This window comes from Homalodisca vitripennis, unplaced genomic scaffold (genome assembly GCF_021130785.1).
Source record: "Homalodisca vitripennis isolate AUS2020 unplaced genomic scaffold, UT_GWSS_2.1 ScUCBcl_1858;HRSCAF=6002, whole genome shotgun sequence".
In the NCBI taxonomy this organism is placed as follows: Eukaryota; Metazoa; Arthropoda; class Insecta; order Hemiptera; family Cicadellidae; genus Homalodisca; species Homalodisca vitripennis.
Window position 1 is genome coordinate 42,566 of NW_025777975.1, and position 22,247 is coordinate 64,812.

Below are 22,247 nucleotides of genomic sequence, written 5' to 3' on the forward strand. Positions count from 1 at the left end.
TGTTTTTAAAGTCGCGGTTCTTGTTCGTGTGCAACAAGTTGTTTTTTATTTTTTACACTGTACTGTTTCAGCAGTTGCGTAAAACTTTTTTGTCGATTACACAAAGCGGAGCAACACACACGGCGGCGGCGGCGGCAGTGAGACAACGCGGTGAGTCGGCGGCGGCGGCCGGCGGTGCCCGAGTTACACAACGCGGCGTGAGTCAGCGGTAGCATACGCGTAGTCTGGTGCGCGGTGGTTCAGGTGCAGCACGTAACAAGACGCGAGTGGTGAGTGTATACGAAAACGTGTTAGGTGTTTGTGTACCGTATGTGAAACTGTTATTGCTAGAGCACGTTGTATGTGCGACCCATACTGACATCACTCATACTGTACAGAGATTGAGGCAGTGTCGGATACTAGGTAGTCCGAGTAAGTCGTGACAATGGCTACCGCTGCTTGTGATGTGTGTGGTGCAATGGTGTCTAAGGCGCAAATGGCACGTCACCGTAACACTGCCAAGTGCATGTCGGCTGGAGGAGTCGAGCCTCACGTGTCGAATACTAAAGAACATTGTGTGCACTGCAACAAATTAATAACGTCACGTAACATGTCTCGCCATGTTGAAGTGTGTGGCAATATTAAAACGACTGTTGAGCCTAAGAAGCCGTGTCCGCATTGTCAGCAACTGATAACCATGTCCAACTTGAGCCGTCATATTGCAAAGTGTTCACCAGGCGGTTTAAAGCGGAAGAACGAAAACTACACTCTTCCAGCTACCGTTTCAGAACCACCACCAAAGGTTCCACCTCTTGAACCAAGTACTAGCTCCACATCAGCTAGCACGTCTGCCATCGGTCACATCAAGAAGTGTTCACCAGACGGTTTAAAGCGTAAGCATGGTGTAGCTACCGTTTCAGCACCTCCGCCTAAAGTCATGAAACCTAGCAAACAAGGGGGTAATATTAAAAAGGTACAGCAAGCGTTCACGGTCGTATGAAAACGTACATGATTGAAAACAAGCATGGTATCAAAGACCCCAAAAGATTTCTTAAAACATCTAGAAAGTCAATCATTCGCAAAATTGCACAACTCGTTGATGAACACAACATCAAATTTAACCTGAGGTTTGAAGTCGAGTACACAAAAAAGACGAGTGGCGCGATTGAACAGAAGAATTTCAAAACTAAAAACAAGGAGATTCTTCCAACTACAGACATTTGGGTGTACGTTACAAAGGCAATGAAAAAACTCTTGGCCGAAATGGATGAGTTTTACGCCAAGGGATCTGGTTGGACCTTGCACAAAATCCTCCACCTCGAGGTACGAATTAATCGTTACGTTCCACTCAGAGGCTCCAGTTACATGGAACTACCCAAAAAGATTGTTGACAAGAAAGCAGTCGTAAACATAATGAACAACGACCAGAAATGTTTCGTATGGTCGATCTTGGCCGCGTTGCGTCCCGTGGACAGGCAAGCGCAGCCCCAGCGTATCCATCACTATCAACCTTTTGAGCACGAGCTAGACACACATCTGGACGGCATCACTTTCCCTGTGAGTCTCGACAACGTCAAGTTGTTTGAAAAACGCTCTGGAATATCCGTCAACGTGTACTCGTACGATAAGAAACTGGTCGTCTATCCGTTGTACGTGACACGAAAAGAGAAAGACACGCTCGTGGACTTGCTGTATATTAGAGATCAAAACAACTCTCACTACTGTTACATCAAAAATTTGAGCCGATTAGTCAGTTCACAAATTTCAAACCATATGCATAGGACTTGGCTCTGCAAGCGCTGCCTCATGCATTACGGAACCGAGGAACTACTGATCAAACACAAAGTGGACTGCAGCGAACACGAGGCGGTGAAAATACTGACACCGAAAGAAGGCTCTACAGTACAATTCAAGGACTTCAAACACGCGATGAGAGTTCCGTTCGTGGCGTACGCTGATTTCGAGTGTATGCTGACTCCCGTATCCAGCAGCAGCCGGGATCCCGATGCACGAAATTCATACACCGAAAAGTACCAGAAACATGAAGCGGTTAGTTTCTCGTACTACTTCGTGTACTCTGACGGTGATTACAAACCGCCCACTACGTATTTCGGACCGGACGCTGCGCAAGTGTTCGTGGAAAGCATCATGAACGATGCCAGGGAAATATTCCAACTTTACTCAAGAGCTGCTGCTGTACCGATGGAGCTGACTCAAGACGACCTACACGAAATAGCCAACGCTCGGCAGTGTCACATCTGTGGCAAGTCTTTCAACGATCCTGATGATTACAAAGTTCGCGATCACGACCATCTGACGGGGAAATTCAGAGGTATGGCTCACAACTCGTGTAACCTCAACTTCAAGAAACCGCATTTCCTGCCAGTGTTTGTTCACAACCTGAGCGGATACGACACCCACCTGTTTATCAAGATGTTTGGGCTCAACAACGAGACCATCAAAGTTATTCCAAACAACGAGGAACGTTACATCTCCTACACCATCGAGGTTGAGCGTGGAGTGAAGCTACGGTTCCTGGACTCGTTGAGGTTCATGGCAAGCAGTCTAGACAAGTTGGCTAAGAACCTGTCTCCCGATCAATTTAAAAACATTTCCAAATTCTATGACGGAGAGAAACTGGAACTGTTACTTAAAAAGGGTGTCTATCCCTACGACTATATGGACGGTATGGAGAAGTTTGAACGTTCGTCCCTGCCCGCGCAGAACGACTTTTACAACAAGCTGAACGATGCTCACGTAAAGCCCGAAGACTACCAACATGCGGTCAACGTTTGGAATACGTTCAACATACAGAACATGAAAGACTACACACTGTTGTACAACCAAACGGACGTGCTCTTGCTGGCGGACATTATGGAGAACTTCCGCGACGTTTGCATGCAGACGTACCAGCTCGACCCTGCTTGGTACTACACGGCTCCCGGACTCGCGTGGAGTGCGATGCTCAAGACCACCGGCATAAAACTCGACCTGCTCAATGACTACAACATGATCCTGATGATCGGCAAGGGCATTCGAGGCGGAGTGTCACAGTGCTCTAACCGGTACGCCGCAGCCAACAACCCTTACATGGAAGATTTCGATGAGGACCAGCCGACTTCCTACCTGACGTACTTGGACGCCAATAATCTGTACGGCTGGGCAATGAGTCAAGACATGCCGTATAAGAACTTCAAGTGGTGCAAAACCGACATTGACGTTACAAAAGTTCCGGATGACGCACCAACTGGCTACATTCTGGAAGTCGACTTGGTGTATCCCAATAATTTGCACGACTTGCACTCCGACTTGCCTCTGGCTCCTGAACGTCGAGTACCGCCGGGATCGAAAGAAGAAAAGTTACTCACCACACTGTTTGAGAAGGAAAAATATGTTGTCCACTACAGGAATCTAAAACAGTATCTATCACTCGGCATAAGTCCACAGAGTGCTGAGTTTCAGTCAATCTGCCTGGCTCAAGCCCTACATCGACTTGAACACTGAGATGCGTACGCAAGCCAGGAACGAGTTTGAGAAAGATTTCTTCAAGCTCATGAATAACAGCGTTTTCGGTAAGACGATGGAAAACATCCGGAACAGAGTTGACATCAGACTGGCTACGAAAGGGAAGCAGGTTGACAAGTGGACGGCACAACCCAACTTCAGGAGCCGTACAATATTTACCGAACAGTTGGCAGCCGTTCACATGTCTAAAACGAAATTGATGTTCAATAAAGCAATCTACGTCGGCATGAGCATTCTGGACGTGTCGAAAACGCTGATGTACGACTTCCACTACAACGTCATCAAGAGGCGGTACGGTCACAAAGCCCAACTTCAATATACAGACACCGACTCGCTGACGTACCACATCCAGACGGTCGACTTGTACAATGACATCAAAGACATGATCGATCTGTTCGACACCAGCGACTACCCCCAGCCAAACCGTTACAACATGCCTCGAGTCAACAAAAAGGTACTAGGGAAGATGAAAGACGAGCTCAACGGCAGAGTAATGTACGAGCACGTAGGACTCCGCTCGAAAATGTACTCCAGCAGATCCGAAGGCGGAGTGATCAAAAAGTCGAAAGGAGTTAAAAAGACAACGATCGAAAACCATCTGACCTTTGACGATTACAAACAGTGTCTGTTCGACAGAGGTGTACAGTACGGTTCGATGAACATGATCTGGAGCTTTAAACACGACCTATACAGCGTTGAACTCAAAAAGATTGTTCTGTCACCTCACGATGACAAACGCTACATCCAAGACGACGGCATCGGGACTCTGCCCTGGGGACACTACAGCATCCCCGTAGAAGTTATGGCTGAGCTGGAAATCCAGTCTGCTCTGTCGACACAGTGAGACTACCTACGGTAAAAACAAATGTAAATATAAAAAAAAAACTGTTTGGCTGTACGTAAATATTTTCACACATTGTATTTAAATAAAATGTATATATTTTTTGTTGTTGTTGTGGATTTTCTTTTCAGATTAATGTACTCTGTGTTTATAATCACAAAAGTCTGATAGGCTATAAAATTAATGATTAATTAAAAATTAAGTGGAAGCAAACGAGCTGTAATCTGTAAGGTCGTGACCCAAGATAAACCGTTCCGAGTGTTGCGAATAATAAGTGTTTGGTATATTAAACTATGATGTATCTCTAGCTACAGAATATGTTGTTAAGTAGACCATCTTACATTGATAATCTAATCATTCTTCCTCTTTCATTAGAAGCAGATCATTCATAACAGAAAAAATAAGTGTTTTATATCAATTTAGAAAAATACGCATATTAAGTTAACCTATGTTGTCTACCTATACTTTGTCAGGATAGATACTATTTGATACTAGAATATATACTAAAAAAGGACTTTATGCAACGCTTTAATTAGTTACTAATTAATTAATTAACTTAATTAATCTTTGTAACTTGTACAGTAACAAGCACTTGTAGCAGTAGCAAGCTTGTTTTTTATTTATTTCCCTGTAATCAGGGAATAGGCTTGTTCTCACTAAACAAACATCACAATAGTACCATTTACATACAGTTCACAGGCAATATACTGATACAGAGTCAAACTCAATGGGCTATGTGAATAAAAACTAGTATATGTACGCTACCTTTGAATCGGATCTGGATGTTTGAAAATTTCTTCAAGGATAGCCTAACTAAAACTATAATTGTTTTCCTATTTACAATTCCCTAATAATTAGGGATTATTATTAAATTAAATTATTTATTAACAATATCGGCAGTGCTATACCTATGAATATTGCAAATTTAAATATAACAGTGTATGACATACAACATTTGTAATTTTGCACACAATTTAATTGTAATGCATGGGCTGTGTTCTTCCGTGGTTAGTACGTAGCTTGAACACTGAAAATTATGTAATGAAATTGTATCGAATATTGAAAATGTTACAAATTCAACCAAACTTTCTTCAAACGAATCAAACACAAGTATAAATAGGCAAAATTAACGTTACCTTAACTTCACAATTGGATAATATGTACTTACGAGTCACGTGGAAATTCCTAATCACGTAAAAGTATTTTTTTTCTCAATTTAAAAATAACACACGACGATAAAGTAAACGCGTCGCGGTACTTCAGTAATGAACGCTACAGCCGTGAGAAGGCTATTGCATGTGGGATAGTTGTTCGGACTGTTCTGACCACAGATAACCTATTGGGCGCAGATAACACTGTGTGTACAAATATTATAGTATTAGACCTGCTTTACTAAAACACGTATTGGTGCGTTACATATATTGGAACACGACGCTGTCCTGCATAAACGAGGACACTGATATGTACGTTATCACAGGTCCTGATAAACATCATTACTGAACCATGCGAATGACGTTTCGCGTAATGTCGTACATGAACTCTGTCTGAGACACCAATATTACGTACGCCGTAGTGCCCACGTCGCTTTGAGCGGACGCAACTGCTGTAGTGAAATCCAATTCGACTTGTATATCGTTTCTGGACCTGTCTCGGCTCGTGGGATGCAAATGCGTGTCAATCACGATGATGGGGTACCTCGATTTAAAATCGTCCATGTTGACATACACGTCCGTATCGCCGTACATGAGTTTTCTAAATGTCAAGTACTGGTCGTACAACAGCCTGTAGTTTTGAGCCGCCATATCAAAGTTTTGCATTTCCGCCGGATAGCGGTGTCCGTTGATTTTTACCGCCACATTCTTTAAATTGCAATGATCGAATCGACTTGGGTTTTTCTTCTGCTTGTTGGTGCGGTCTGTTTGCAGTGCAACGATAATGAATTTGGGATTGTACACGTTACGATAGAGGCCGGTGACGTCAAAGTTGAACGTTGAACCGAAAACGCCTTTCTTATCAATACACTGCCACTGCAAGTAAGTGTATTTCAGCAAATCCTTATCACTCATTTGTTTGAGACCGGCAATCAGCTGGCTCTTGGCGTTTGTCTCGTACTCGACCAACGGAACACGCAACACAAACGATTTGATTACAACTTTACCGTCTGCCGGTTCAGTTGCTCCTTGTGCGTTACCCGACCAGTGGTATATAGCGTCATTGTCTTCGGCTCGAGTGAACGTGATTTCGAACCCGCCCTTGTACATCGGGTTGCGTAAATGGTCAAAGAATCCCAGACCCAAGTGGCCGAGTGTACCCAACGCTTCGAACTTGCCGCCGCCACTAAACTTGGAAATGAAACCGCTAGTCGGCAACATGTACATTTGAGATTTACTGTAGCTTACCAATCCTTTCACTTGACTCGTAATGCCGGGATGGTCCATGCTGTCGAGCAGAGTGTTGTGTTTTTTCAGTTCGATTCGCGAAAACAGGTACGCTGGAAAATTGTCAATCAGTTGAATTGTCGACGCTGCGGGGTATTCGGTACCGTCCTTTTTTACCAACTCACCGTGCACGTGATACATTATGCGAGAATCGTAAAACGCATCTCCGTGATCCAATTTGAAAACCGTATAGTTGTTTGGCGTATTGAAGTTTAGGTCGGAGACCGGCATCACGGTCCGGTACTCGCTCCGCTCTATTCCAGTAACTTGTTCATCGTACAACTTGTCCATTCTCGTGTATCTACCCGGGATGGTTGTGCCCGTATCTAACACTATCTAACATTGCTTTACGACATTACTTGTGTTCAATAGGATATACAAATAAAGTTTTACTAGTGTTTAAGCGTCAGATCTGAGGTGTAACAACTTTGATACCATAACGTGCAATTGTTTCAGGATACTATCTTCCATGCAACTGATTTGCAACACGTCAAACAGACTTGGTGCAGTTCGAGTTACACGTTTTGAGAATTCATTGTACTCGTATACAAGCGATTCGGTCATAAAGTACAGCCTCCCGTTAGTGTATCGAAATGCGCTCGTGATTTGTTTCGGCAGGTCTGGAAACACGGTAGTAAAAGCTCCGAGCTATTTCGCTTTCAGTTTACACTCATCCACCTCAAACACCAGCTCGTTGTTGGTCAGAATGTACGTTAAGCCTTTATGGGTGTTTACAGCAGACTTCACTTCAATGTCAGGAAAACCGAGAAGACCTTGAGTATCTGTATTACCTAGTAAACTCAAACTTGGATATTGAATGAAGTACACTTGTTTTCTGGTAAACAAAGCTATTTCACCATTAGGCCGTTCATAAATGGCAGTTATGTTTACAAAATCGTGCGGTAGAAACGGTAACCACCGCGTTGTTATTTTGGGTCGGTTGAACTGTGACGGCTCACGGTCTGTTTCGTCCATATCTACTATCCATACCTTCTTGTTGTGAAACATGAAGATCTTGTTGTTTAGTATCAAAACTGTACGTAATTTGGTTTTGTAATCACACAGGTCGTTAGTCGAAACTCCTCTATCGGTTGGTGGTCGCGATGTAGTGGTAGTCGTAGTAGTTGTCGTCGTCGTCGTGGAAGGACCGGGATAACCGTAGAGATATTGGATACCGTAAATATCGTCCTTAGCGAGATCGAGTTCGAACATGTTTTTGGTGGTCGGTGGAATTTCGTAGTAAGGATTCATCACGGCGCCTCGTTGTGATGAATGGCTCAATCCCAACGCGTGACCGATCTCGTGAACCAAAACAGAGAAGAACGATGTTTTTCCAGGTGCCGGGAGATTCATAGTCATGTCCCAGTCTTCATCGACGTCGAAATGAATATCAGTCTGGTTTTTCAAGATGTCTGGGAAAAAGGCGTGTGCCAACACCGATCCGCGACCGTCGAACTTATACGGACATGGCGATCTAGTAGCGTACATGACGTGGAGAGAATCCAACGATATAGGAATGTTGGGATCGTAGAACGAGCGATAAAACGTGAGATTAGTGTGTCTCGTCCAAACGCCAAAAGCAGCGTTAACCAACGGCATGTGACGTTGGTTGCCCAACCAGTTCCATGTCACTATATTATTAAACCATTTTGTGGTGTTGCTCAGTATTCTATACGGCAAAGGATTGTCTTTGTTCCCACATCGCGGTCTCTTCATGAATGCTTCTGTTTCAGGGTTCATGGACCCGTCAACTGTGAGATTATATTTAGCTTGAAATGTCTCTATCGCCACCTTTAAGATTTCCCCGTCTACCAACAAAGTAGTGTTATCATTCTCTAAATATCCGTAACGTTTCAAATAACGCACAGAGTCAAAGTCTTCATTTGCATATACTAAGGTGGCTGCAATAACCAAATACGTGCAGTAATACATCTTGTCTACTAATGTACTACATTACCAAAGTTTTTAATAGATTAAGCACGATCCGGAACCAGATCCAAATAAACGTAACTGGTCACGTCGTCGTTTAACAGAGCGGTATTGTTTTGATCCGTGATGGCTAGTTTGATCTGTTGTAATTTCTGTAGCCCTGGTCGCACCGATACATAGTGTGGGTACTGCGGTCTTTCTGATATTTTGTAACCGTGCGGCACATCGGGATAGAACTGATACAATATTGCCGTCTCATGGTGTCTGTGTTTGTGCACGTCGTGGCTCACATAACTGTTTTCAATTATATCGCAGTGTACTTCCACTATTTCCACCGGTCTTAGATTCGGCGGGTTAGTTGCTGTTACTGTTTCACCAGCATTATATGTAGTGCTACGCTGATCAAAACCGAGGAGTGTACAAAGATTCGAATCCATGCGAAAATTGTACGGTGATCTGAGAACGACGCGATCGCCATTTCTTGTAATCTTGAGATAGGTTCCAAATTTCTGTTGCAACGATTCCATCGTCCAAAAACCGGGGTCTATTGACACATCGTATTTTTCCTGTGCAAAGACAACGTGCGCCGTTTCTCTCAGGTTGTAGATATTGTTTTCCGAATAGAAACCAATCAGAGCAAGTTTGTATTTCACAGTGTCGTCCAAGTGGATTGGATGCTCGAAATGCAAGTTCAGCGCGGAACCTTTTCCGACCAGTTTTAACACAGGCATAGTAAAAAAAAATAACACTCTATAATTACTCCGTAAGCGTGCATCGCACTTATACGCTATACACTACTCTATTGGAGGAAACACTTTATCATACAGTTCTGATACCGTGCTTGCACATTGACGCTTCCAGTTTTCGAGTTTTTCGAACCTTGTATTAACCCTCCTAATGTTTTCTTGCATTGTAAATGAAGTTTGCTCGTTTAATCTCCTCGAGAGGTCGTCAATTTCTTTTCTGATTACCACATCGTGCTCGTCTACAGATTTTGCAGCGTTTACGATCCGTCTGTTTTTCACGTTTACTTTGTTGTTGATAAACTTTACCTTGCTGGTGAGCTCATCTGTGTGAGACTTTAAATCGTTCTGAACCGTTTCCACAGTATGTCGTAAAGTTTCTAAATTTACTTCGCCACCTCTCCTGAAAGACTCCAATCTTTCGTTTATTTGCGCTTCCACGTGTTGTTTGATAGTTGTTTGATCGCCATATGGTGAAGCAAAATCTTTCAACTTTTCATTTATTTGCGCTTCCACATATTGTTTGATCATCATACTATCGTCATTGGCAGATGTCAACTTTTCGTTTATTCGAGCATCTACATATTGTAATACACTGGTTTCATCACTTATCATTACTTCGTTGAATCTGTTCACTGCAAACATTATGCAAACCAAGATTTCCAAATGTATTTATCTTTCTCCAACGCGCTTTCTATACCAGTAAAACTTTTGCAACCAGACATGTATAGCCTTAACACTTCCAGGCACAAGTGTCCACATATGGGCTGGTCGTCGTAGTCTTGAATTCGTTTGGTGTTGTACATCAGATTCTCTGGACCCAAGTAACGGACTAGTTCCCGCGGTGGCTGACTGTCACCGTACGAGTCGACATAGACTTTGCTGTGGTCCATCTTCATGTAACACGTCCAGTGTGTACCGTCCGAATCCAGATCGCCGAGATTGATTATGCCGCATTCAATACGATGCGGTTTGACCGGTAACGCTTCTCGCATAAATACACCGCGAAAGTTGGGAATGTTCAGTCTACGAGCCCACACGTTCAAATCACTCGCTGACATCGGTTCAAATTTTTTTAAACAACGAATCGAGTTTTCCGTTTATACGTTTACGGAGACCGTTGCCACTGGGATCTTTCTCGATGATGGAATCGAGTTCGTTGTCAATCAGGTTCTTCAGCCACGGGACAAGTTGCTCTTTCAGCAACGGTGCAATTTTCCGTCTCACTAGCGGTGATACGAATTTCTTTCCGTACGGCAAGTTGTCCTCTACGAATCCCAACACTTCTTTCAGTAGCCCACCGTCAACGTTTTTCTCCAACTGTCCGTACTCCAACGATAATCGCACACCGCTATTGTTCTTTATCGCTTTCCGCACCGTCTTATGCTGTTGATTCGTCAACATGATTGTATCACCACCACTGCTCGACAATTGATCTTTCGCAATACCAATCACTGCCGATCTGCGTTTCTTGTAGGCGATGCGCATCTTGCGCTTCTGACCCTCGGTCAATTTTATTTTGTGTTTGTGTAATTCACTCATTCTGCAACACTCTTACTGTAAGAAGTCACGTATGTCAATTATCTCTGATACCGTATACAGGATTTGATTGTTTCCCGCACTAAAGTAAATGTAATGACGCGCTGGATTATCACTAATGTAGGGAGCATCATGGACAGTTACTGTCAAAAGTGTAAGAAAAAGACTGCATCGCTCAAACAACAAACAGTAAAAACTTCCAATAACAGATGGCGGTCAAAGTCGGTGTGTGGAACGTGTGGCTCGAAAAAGAGTACGTTCATAAAACTCTCGGAACCTGAACCAATAGTAGAAGCGAGAGAACTGCACAAACCTGTGATCAAAAAGTTTCCTAGACGGCGTATAGTAACTTTGGGCATCGACGACTTGTGGGCTGCCGACTTAGTAATAATGACGGCTTACTCTAAAGTCAACCGAGGCTTCAAATACATGTTGTACGTTATTGACACGTTCAGTAAGTACGCTTGGTCGGAGCCGTTAAAGACAAAGAGTGGTGTGGACGTGGCCAGGGCTTTCGAATCGATACTGAAAAGAGCCGCGGATGCAGATCACAGGCCACCCAACTTGTTGCACACGGACAAGGGCCGCGAATTTGAAAACAAAGACTTTAAGCAACTGCTGAAACGGTACAGTATAAAAATGTACCACACGGAGAACGAGGAAAAGAGCGCCATCGTGGAACGGTTCAACCGGACGCTCAACAACAAAATGAAAATAGAGTTTGAGGCGAGAAACTCGTTCAAGTGGCTCGACATCCTGCAACTGTTAGTCGCACAGTACAATGAGGCGGACATGCACAGATCAATCGGCATGACACCGTCAGACGTTGATGAAACAAACGAAAATCAAATATTACTAAAGTTCAATAAATTGAAATCAAAGATACCCATTAGAAAACCTAAACTGAAAGTGGGTGACCGTGTGCGCATCACTGTGAAAAAAGAAGCGTTTGCCAACAAGTACAAAAGCAATTGGACGCGAGAGATTTTCACAGTTTCTAAAGTCATTGACACTAGACCGGTTACGTACAGAATCACTGACGCTCAAGGTGAAGAAATAGAAGGGTCATTTTACGAGAAGGAATTACAGAAAACTGTCTTGTAATACACATAGACTATACTATTCTTTGACGTATGTTACAGTATAGTAGTCAACCATGGCCAATCGCACACCAATACAAGTCAACACAATATCTTCATCGTCCTCGCCAAATTATTCTGAGCCACAGGAAGTTAGACGATATGCTAATCCAGTGCAAGACAACACGGTTTCATGTAGCAATAGGACTATAACCTACCACCCGGTGAATGACCCGGCTGTTGAAAGGATGTCCACAGATGTCATAAGAGCTTTGAACCGATTGTTTGGTGAGACCGACGACTAGGTCTAAATACTACGTTAGAAATACACGTAACGTTATTTTGACGGCTAGACACGTAGACGCATTACTGTATATTGATGGTGCACTGGTTTGCATGTATATTAGTCTGTAAAATGGACATAAAAGTATACTGCAAAGAATCGCTAGCAAATAGCGCAGCTCTTATACCGCAGCCACTTCGCTGTCTGATAGTCGGCACATCGGGATGTGGAAAAACCAATCTGTTGTTGAATCTGGTGTACAACGAGAAAGGAGTCAAGTTTAAAAAGCTGTACGTGTTCAGTCGGTCTATACACCAGACGGCTTACACAGACATGTTGCAGACGTTTACGAGTATTGAGAAAAAACTTTGTACGAAAATCGCTTACTTCTTTAGCAGTTGTGAGGATCTCATATCGGTGGAAGAATGTGACCGCAACGCGTTGGTCGTGTTTGACGATTGTCTGATGGAGCAGCAAGACAAAATTAAAGATTACTTTATTCGCAGCCGACACAAACAGATATCGTGCGTGTACTTGAGTCAGAGTTATGGGAAAGTTGACATGCAAGTGATTCGTAATAATGTGAACATGCTGTGCGTGTTTAAACAAAACAAACATTACACCAAACGAATATACGACGACTTTGTTGGATCGGACATGACGTATCGTGAATTTGAAACTTTATGCAGAAAGTGTTGGTCTCAACCGCACGGATTTATTTCAATAGACATGACGAGGAAAGCGCATAACGGTAAATACAAGTTTATGCTTAACGACGTGATACACGCTACATCACCGTTTCCCCAATAACGATGATACACGCAAATATTTTTTTAAACGATGTATCACCGTTCTACCACTGACGATGATATACGCAAATATTTTTTAAACGATGTATCACCGTTCTACCACCGACGATGATACACGCAAATATTTTTTAAAACGACATACCACCGTTCTACCACCGACGATGATATGGCTCGGCAATGTGGGCCAAGCGTAAACTCGGTATGGGACTGTCGACGTCGGGTTGTGTGTATCCCCAACTTTAACATCGGGTTGTATTTTCCCCCAACTGTGACATCGGGTTGTGTGTATCCCCCCCCCCCACACACACACACACACACACACACACACACACACACACACACCACACACACACACACACCACACACACACACACACACGCACACACACACACACGCACGCACGCACGCACGCACGCACGCACGCACGCACGCACACGCACGCACGCACGCACGCACGCACGCACGCACGCACGCACGCACGCACGCACGCACACACACACACACACACACACACACACACACAGTCTTTAGACACATTTTATGTTGTTGTCGTCTGTTTGTGTTATATTTGTCATTGGTATTTTATATTTGTTATTTACTGTTTGATAATTATTTGTTTGTTAAATCTATTTATATATTTATGCTTGTTGATATTTTTTGAAATTTATAATACTCTGTTGCTGTTTTGATAATTATTTGTTTGTTAAATCTATTTATATATTTATGCTTGTTAATATTTTTGAAATTTATAATACTCTACTGCTGTTTTGATAATTGTTTATTTTTAAATCTATTTATATATTTATGCTTGTTGATGTTTTTTGAAATTTATAATACTCTGTTGCTGTTTTGATAATTATTTGTTTGTTGAATCTATTTATATATTTATGCTTGTTAATATTTTTGAAATTTATAATACTCTACTGCTGTTTTGATAATTATTTATTTTTAAATCTATTTATATATTTATGCTTGTTGATATTTTGAATATTGTTTGTTGATCTTACTGTTTTGGGTTGTTCATGGGGATAGAAAGTGTTCTGGCCAAAAATGTGATATTTGATATTTAATATTTTATTATTTATATATTTATTTGTTAAAACTTAATATATTTATGCTTGTTAATTTTTTTTTACCTCGTTTTTGTGAGATGGTTCTTGTTAAAATCTTGATTGTATAAGTAGTAAATTAAGTATATATTATGGACTGATAGTAAGAGTATAGTATTTGTGCACCATAGTGGAAGAAAGCATAAAAATAAGAAAAAAACCTTGAATTGCCAACTGCATGTATATTTAGCCTAAGTTATTGCATTATATTGTAAATAAGTCACACGTGCTTCCAAGCACCTGACTCTGTAAATGTATGTACATTTTTGAAATAAAGGTTTTTGTAAACTCTGTAAACACACACACACACACACACACACACACACACACACACACACACACACACACACACACACACACACACACACACACACACACACACACACACACACACACACACACACACACACACACACACACACACACTGCAGGTTGATGCAAACAAACTGTGTAGGGTGTCGCTTATACCGCGTGTCAAAATTCTCGTTGCTAAAGTACATGACATTCACGATCACCAGTTACATCGCTCATAATGTATTGACACAAAGAGATGGTTGGACGACTAGATAGATTGACTGTCTGTAACTATGGATCTAAAGACTACGCTCAACCGGCTGCAAGCACCACGCTACACACGGCTCACCGACTTGAGTCCCAACGTACCGTACCGCGTAATGCAATTCGAGCGCTGCACCACACGAATAGGAGAGACCGTCATGGCTATCCTGGAAGACAACGAGGGCCAGTACCGAGTGTTTCTCCCCGAACGTTATCTGCATGCACTTACAGAAGACGACATAACAAAGTACAACAACACCAAAGACGTTGATCGCATATCACTGAAATACTTGGGCAGAGACAAAGGAATCGAATTTGTGTAACCGTAGTAATAGTAAACGCACAAGACCATAATACACACACAAGACAAAAAAAAATGGTTCCGTTCGGACAGCGTAAACCGAGGTTGCACAATATCTGATTACACACAACTCTCCGATCACAGGCCAGTGTGTCTACTGTAGAGATCACCGAAGAGAACCGACGGGGGTGGCTCCCACTTGCGATGTACACGTTGAGAGTACCCAACACCACGTACAACGTTACGTTTAGAGATGACATCTTGCCACGTCTTTAACCATTTTTTTTTTTTTTAATTCTTGGATTTGATTTCAAACTGTATTTGGTTTTCGACACCCTTGTAAACCAGGTGTATTACGTCGAAGGCTCCACTGTTGTAATTCGATATGACATCATTAGTCAGTACGTCGCCGAAATGTATAGGCAAGTAAACGTAGCACACGTTGAAGCCACCTAAATGACGCAACGTTGCCAAAATGGTCGAGTCGACTTTTTCGAGTTTCACGACTTTGTAGTATTGATGAGGTATCAGATCAGAGACTTGGACATAGTGCCCGGGTGTACAAGTGTTCAACGCGCTCACTAGACTGATCGTTGTTGCGTTGGCTTCCTCACAACGAGAATGTTGACACGCGGTGGATTCCTCACAATCAGCTGTTACGTTGGATTCCACACAATCAGTTCGTAAGTCGACTCCTCCGACCGACCTGCATGTGTTGGTTCTCTGATGCCGTAACATGCACCTTTTAACCACCACTTTGCCACACACATCACATGTAGCAGTTTTCGCTTTGGGCATTGCACCCGACACGGTAGCCATGTTGGTACTGACCAACTACCTAGTATCCCAACACTGCCTCAATCTCTGTACAGTATGAGTGATGTTCGTATGGGTCGCGTTGTGTAACTCGGGCACCGCCGACCGCACCGCCGACTCACCGCGTTGTGTCACTGCCGCCGCCGCCGCCGTGTGTGTTGCTCCGCTTTGTGTAATCGACAAAAAAGTTTTACGCAACTGCTGAAACAGTACAGTGTAAAAAAATAAAAAACAACTTGTTGCACACGAACAAGAACCGCGACTTTAAAAACAAAGACTACTGAAACGGTACAGTGTAAAAAATAAAACACAACTTGTTGCACACGAACAAGAACCGAGAATTAAAAAACAAAGACAACTGCTGAAACAGTACAGTGTAAAAAATAAAACACAACTTGTTGCACACGAACAAGAACCGAGAATTAAAAAACAAAGACAACTGCTGAAACAGTACAGTGTAAAAAATAAAACACAACTTGTTGCACACGAACAAGAACCGCGACTTTGACAACAAAGAATTTAAGCAACTGCTGAAACAGTACAGTATATAAAAAAAACAAGTTGTTGCACACGAACAAGAACCACGAGTTTGACAACAAAGAATTTAAGCAACTGCTAGGTGGCCCTAGGTACAAATATAACTCGACCTCCCTGAGACGACTCGACCTCTTTGGGACGTTGCAGAAACGGCGGAACCTATCTACTCACCTAAATTACCGGACCAAAGCTCTTTTAATTAATTGTTGTATGACTATTTGTTATTAATTTAATATTTGCATAAAACTTGGCACCTCTCAATTTCAATTTCATTAATGTAGTAATTAATTTTCATACGTGGACCTGCTTTTGTTTGTTAGACAAGTTGTTTGTATTAGTTGTAATCCTTTCTTTTCAAAGTTGTTAGTATTTTAGGTTATACTTAAAAAAAAATTTAATTATTATTCTGTCATTAATATAGCTTTTATGTAATGGTATGTAAATATAAGAAAGAACTCTTCCCAGCACTCTGACCTGTAATCTTGCTGGGAATTTTCCATACGAATAAGCTTTTTTTTCATGTATATACTAAGTATGTGGAATAAAGTGATTTGATTTGAAATAGATAGTGAAACAGCTATTAGATATCAGTTGCAAAAGCCTTACACTACATATCTTAGTCAGCGAACGTATATTTTGAATCCTAATAGCCTTATAAGCTTTGTTTCCTACCCTCCAAATAATAATGCGAAGCGAAGATTAGGTTATAAGTTGCACAAAATGTTCGTGCTCAGTGTGAGAACTGTGGTATATATATATATATATATATATATATATATATATATATACCAGTTTGATTATTTAAACGCATATGTGACAGATACGGCCAAATAAAAAATAATTGGATCGGAAAAAGTAAGCGCTCTGTGGTGTAATGGTAGCATATTCACCCGGTAAGTGAGAGATCCGGGTTCGAGTCCCTGCGGAGCAAGTACTTTTTGCGATTCAATGTTTATTGAAATTAAATAAGGCTATTGCCATGCATACAAATTTAACTTATATTGTATATATATATATATATATATATATATATATAACATATATATATAAATAAATAAATATATATATATATATATATAGGGCTAGAAAGAGTACAGGTGTGTTAGAATACTTGTTAAATAACCTGTAACTAATTTATTTAGAAGAACCTAACTGTTGTTTTGAAGGGGAGAATAAATCGAGACTTACCTGGATATATTTGTTCCGTGTAAGTTAATCTCAGTAATCATTAGTAATATTAGTGGTAAGGGAGAACTGGTTTACTTTACTATATTATTTATATTTTATTCCTAGAATTATTATAATTATGATATAAAATAGAGGACTCGCAGATAATAACACTATCTGTTCAAGGAAATGGCATTGAGACGGAGCATATCGGTGATATCGACGTTTGTTTTCCTCTAAAGCTGAGTTCCCAAATAATCGCTGAGTTACACTCGTTGGTATTTATTTTACTTAGATGTTAAATTTCGTACAAGCGAATCTATTCAGCCCCTATTATAAATTATTTACGTAGAAACGCTAAGTAAAGAACAAAAAACGGTGATGGCAACGTTCCATTAGAGTACAGTACTAAGTATTTCGTTTCTTTCAGCGCATGGCAATAGCGCTCGAACCTCCGTCTGAGTTTTCTGTACACTTGTGGTTGATATTACGAACCCCGTACAAAGTATTTCGCATCTTTCAGCGTTTGGTAATAGCGCTCGAACCTCCGTCTGAGTTTTCTTTACACTTGTGGTTAATATTACGAACCCCGTACAAAGTATTTCGCATCTTTCAGCGTATGGAAATAGCACTCGAACGTCCGTCTGAATTTTCTTTACACTTGTGGTTGATATTACGAACCCCGTACAAAGCATTTCGCATCTTTCAGCGTTTGGTAATAGCGCTCGAACGTCCGTCTGAGTTTTCTTTACACTTGTGGTTGATATTACGAACCCCGTACAAAGTATTTCGCATCTTTCAGCGTATGGAAATAGCGCTCGAACGTCCGTCTGAGTTTTCTTTACACTTGTGGTTGATATTACGAACCCCGTACAAAGCATTTCGCATGTTTCAGCGTTTGGTAATAGCGCTCGAACGTCCGTCTGAATTTTCTTTACACTTGTGGTTGATATTACGAACCCCATACAAAGTATTTCGCATCTTTCAGCGTTTGGAAATAGCGCTCGAACGTCCGTCTGAATTTTCTTTACACTTGTGGTTGATATTACGAACCCCGTACAAAGTATTTCGCATCTTTCAGCGTATGGAAATAGCGCTCGAACGTCCGTCTGAGTTTTCTTTACACTTGTGGTTGATATTACGAACCCCGTACAAAGCATTTCGCATCTTTCAGCGTATGGTAATAGCGCTCGAACGTCCGTCTGAGTTTTCTTTACACTTGTGGTTGATATTACGAACCCCATACAAAGTATTTCGCATCTTTCAGCGTATGGAAATAGCGCTCGAACGTCCGTCTGAGTTTTCTTTACACTTGTGGTTGATATTACGAATCCCGTACAAAGCATTTCGCATCTTTCAGCGTATGGAAATAGCGCTCGAACGTCCGTCTGAGTTTTCTTTACACTTGTGCTTGATAATTACGAATCCCGTACAAAGCATTTCGCATCTTTCAGGGTATGGCAATAGCGCTCGAACGTCCGTCTGAGTTTTCTTTACACTTGTGGTTGATATTACGAATCCCGTACAAAGCATTTCGCATCTTTCAGCGTATGTTAATAGCGCTCGAACGTCCGTCTGAGTTTTCTTTACACTTGTGGTTGATATTACGAATCCCTACAAAGCATTTCGCATCTTTCAGGGTATGGCAATAGCGCTCGAACGTCCGTCTGAGTTTTCTTTACACTTGTGGTTGATATTACGAATCCCGTACAAAGCATTTCGCATCTTTCAGGGTATGGCAATAGCGCTCGAACGTCCGTCTGAGTTTTCTTTACACTTGTGGTTGATATTACGAATCCCGTACAAAGCATTTCGCATCTTTCAGGGTATGGCAATAGCGCTCGAACGTCCATCTGAGTTTTCTTTACGCTTGTGGTTGATATTACGAACCCCGTACAAAGCATTTCGCATCTTTCAGCGTATGGTAATAGCGCTCGAACGTCCGTCTGAGTTTTCTTTACACTTGTGGTTGATATTACGAATCCCGTACAAAGCATTTCGCATCTTTCAGGGTATGGCAATAGCGCTCGAACGTCCGTCTGAGTTTTCTTTACACTTGTGGTTGATATTACGAATCCCGTACAAAGCATTTCGCATCTTTCAGGGTATGGCAATAGCGCTCGAACGTCCATCTGAGTTTTCTTTACGCTTGTGGTTGATATTACGAACCCCGTACAAAGCATTTCGCATCTTTCAGCGTATGGTAATAGCGCTCGAACGTCCGTCTGAGTTTTCTTTACACTTGTGGTTGATATTACGAATCCCGTACAAAGCATTTCGCATCTTTCAGCGTATGGCAATAGCGCTCGAACGTCCGTCTGAGTTTTCTGTATACTTGTAGCTGATGTTGCGAGACTCGGACACACTCGTTTCTATCAGCTATTACTATATATAAAGTGATGATACAACATTTTAGTTCGTACCGTGGAAATGGAATCATGCACTGCTGCATCTGTCCGGCATGCGAAGTAGAAACGTTTATCCTAATAATAACCTCACAATAGTACCATCCAAGGACGGAAAGCAAAGCTATTCAAATAAAAACCCATATAATGTCACTAAAATACAATCGGTTTGATGCAGACTCGTATCCTGGTGACACACAGTGTGACTTTCCTTCACAAAGTGGATTTGATCGTGGTCATGAAGTCAGGAGAAATCACAGAGATGGGAACTTTTAACGAGTTGATGGCGAAGAAGGGAGGGTTCTCGGAATTTCTTGTGCAACACATTTTAGATAGTGAAGACGAGGAAAAGATAGATAAAGGTAAGTGATTTAGATTTTTACACTAAGTGAAACTAATAATGGTCACGGATAAAGTCAGAAGAGATTACAGAGATGAAAACATTCGACAGTTAAAACGTACAGTTGAAACAGTTGACAATGAAAGTGTGAGAGTTCTTGAAATTTAGTTTGAAAGACATTGTAGATTGTAGGAATGAGTAAGAAATAACCATAGGTAAGTAATGAGAAGTGTTACACTTACGATGATGGCTATAGATGAGGCCAGGAGAGATTACAAAGATCGGAGCATTCAATGAACCAAAAAAGGGAAAGGGTCTTAGAGTTCCTCGTACAGCAAGATGTTGATAATGGAGATAAGAGTAAAGTATTAGGTATTAAGATTTTATTAAGTAAATATCACTAAGTAATTACACTAAGTATATTACAATTTTGTAAAATTTTCTGTTTTCAAAACTAGGAAAAGTCAATGAAGAAGAAACCATGAAGGAAATCAAGAAGATTAAAGAACACATGGCTATACAGTCAATATCTTCCCTAGGCAGGTTGGTACGCTATTAAAATTATATTAAAAAATGAAATGGAAGGAGTAACAACTCTTTAGGAATGTAAAGAGTTACAAAGAGACCAGATATTAGTGCTTATATTCCACGAGTGCTTCCTCAAATCAGAAAAAAGCCAAAATTAATAACAATATCATGTAAAAATATAAAAAAACTCTTAAACGGACGTTGAAAAACATATCTAAAAATTGCATTTACGTCTCGGATTATATTTATCTAATTTATATCTGCAAACAAAAATGTCTGTATTATAGTCGGACATACGTTGTTCACCAATAAACATACTTTATCTATATGTATACTTCTAAAGCGTTATATTTTATATCCAAAACCTGGTACTAAAACAACTATCATATATGAGATAAGTGGCCGCCATACTTAATACGAGTACCATGGAGCTCTAATGATCTTCCTGTTATATCTAAACAATATCATACAATTCCATTTATAAACTCTAGTAATGATTTTCTTAAGCATCCAAAACCTGGTATTAAAACAACTATCGTATATGAGATAAGTGGCCGCCATACTTAATACGAGTAAGTACCATGGAGCTCTGATGATCTTCCTGTTCTATGTAAACAATATCACACGGTTTCCATTTATAAACTCTAGTAGTGATTTTCTTAAGCATCCAAAACCTGGTACTAAAACAACTATCATATATGAGATAAGTGGCCGCCATACTTAATACGAGTACCATGGAGCTCTGATGATCTTCCTGTTCTATCTAAAAAATATCATACGCTTCCATTTATAAACTCTAGTAGTGATTTTCTTAAGCATCCAAAACCTGGTATTAAAACAACTATCGTATATGAGATAAGTGGCCGCCATACTTAATACGAGTAGGTACCATGGAGCTCTGATGATCTTCCTGTTCTATGTAAACAATATCACACGGTTCCATTTATAAACTCTAGTAGTGATTTTCTTAAGCATCCAAACCCTGGTATTAAAACAACTATCGTATATGAGATAAGTGGCCGCCCTACTTAATACGAGTAGGTACCATGGAGCTCTGATGATCTTCCTGTTCTATGTAAACAATATCACACGGTTCCATTTATAAACTCTAGTAGTGATTTTCTTAAGCATCCAAAACCTGGTATTAAAACAACTATCATATGTGAGATAAGTGGCCGCCATACTTAATACGAGTAGGTACCATGGAGCTCTGATGATCTTCCTGTTCTATCTAAAAAATATCATACGCTTCCATTTATAAACTCTAGTAATGATTTTCTTAATCATCCAAAACCTGGTATTAAAACAACTACTAAATGAA

At 41.1% G+C, this 22,247-nt stretch overlaps 2 protein-coding genes across 2 annotated transcripts in view; both read left to right on the top strand.

Annotated features, from left to right (window-relative positions):
* The window catches only part of LOC124371696 (multidrug resistance-associated protein 1-like), a gene marked incomplete at its 3' end in the record, with an annotated part of 53,202 nt that extends 32,261 nt beyond the window's left edge, over nt 1–20,941 (top strand). The window contains exons 13-14 of the mRNA XM_046830033.1: nt 20,237–20,420; nt 20,857–20,941. Coding sequence (XP_046685989.1) covers nt 20,237–20,420; nt 20,857–20,941 — 269 coding nt within the window. The remainder of the gene's footprint in view (nt 1–20,236; nt 20,421–20,856) is intronic.
* On the top strand, nt 981–5,752 carry LOC124371695. The gene is given in 2 exon segments (XM_046830032.1): nt 981–3,416; nt 3,418–5,752. Coding segments are annotated over 2 exon segments (3,360 nt in total). The 5' UTR covers nt 981–987; the 3' UTR covers nt 4,349–5,752.
* Nucleotides 20,942–22,247: the final 1,306 nt, after the last annotated feature.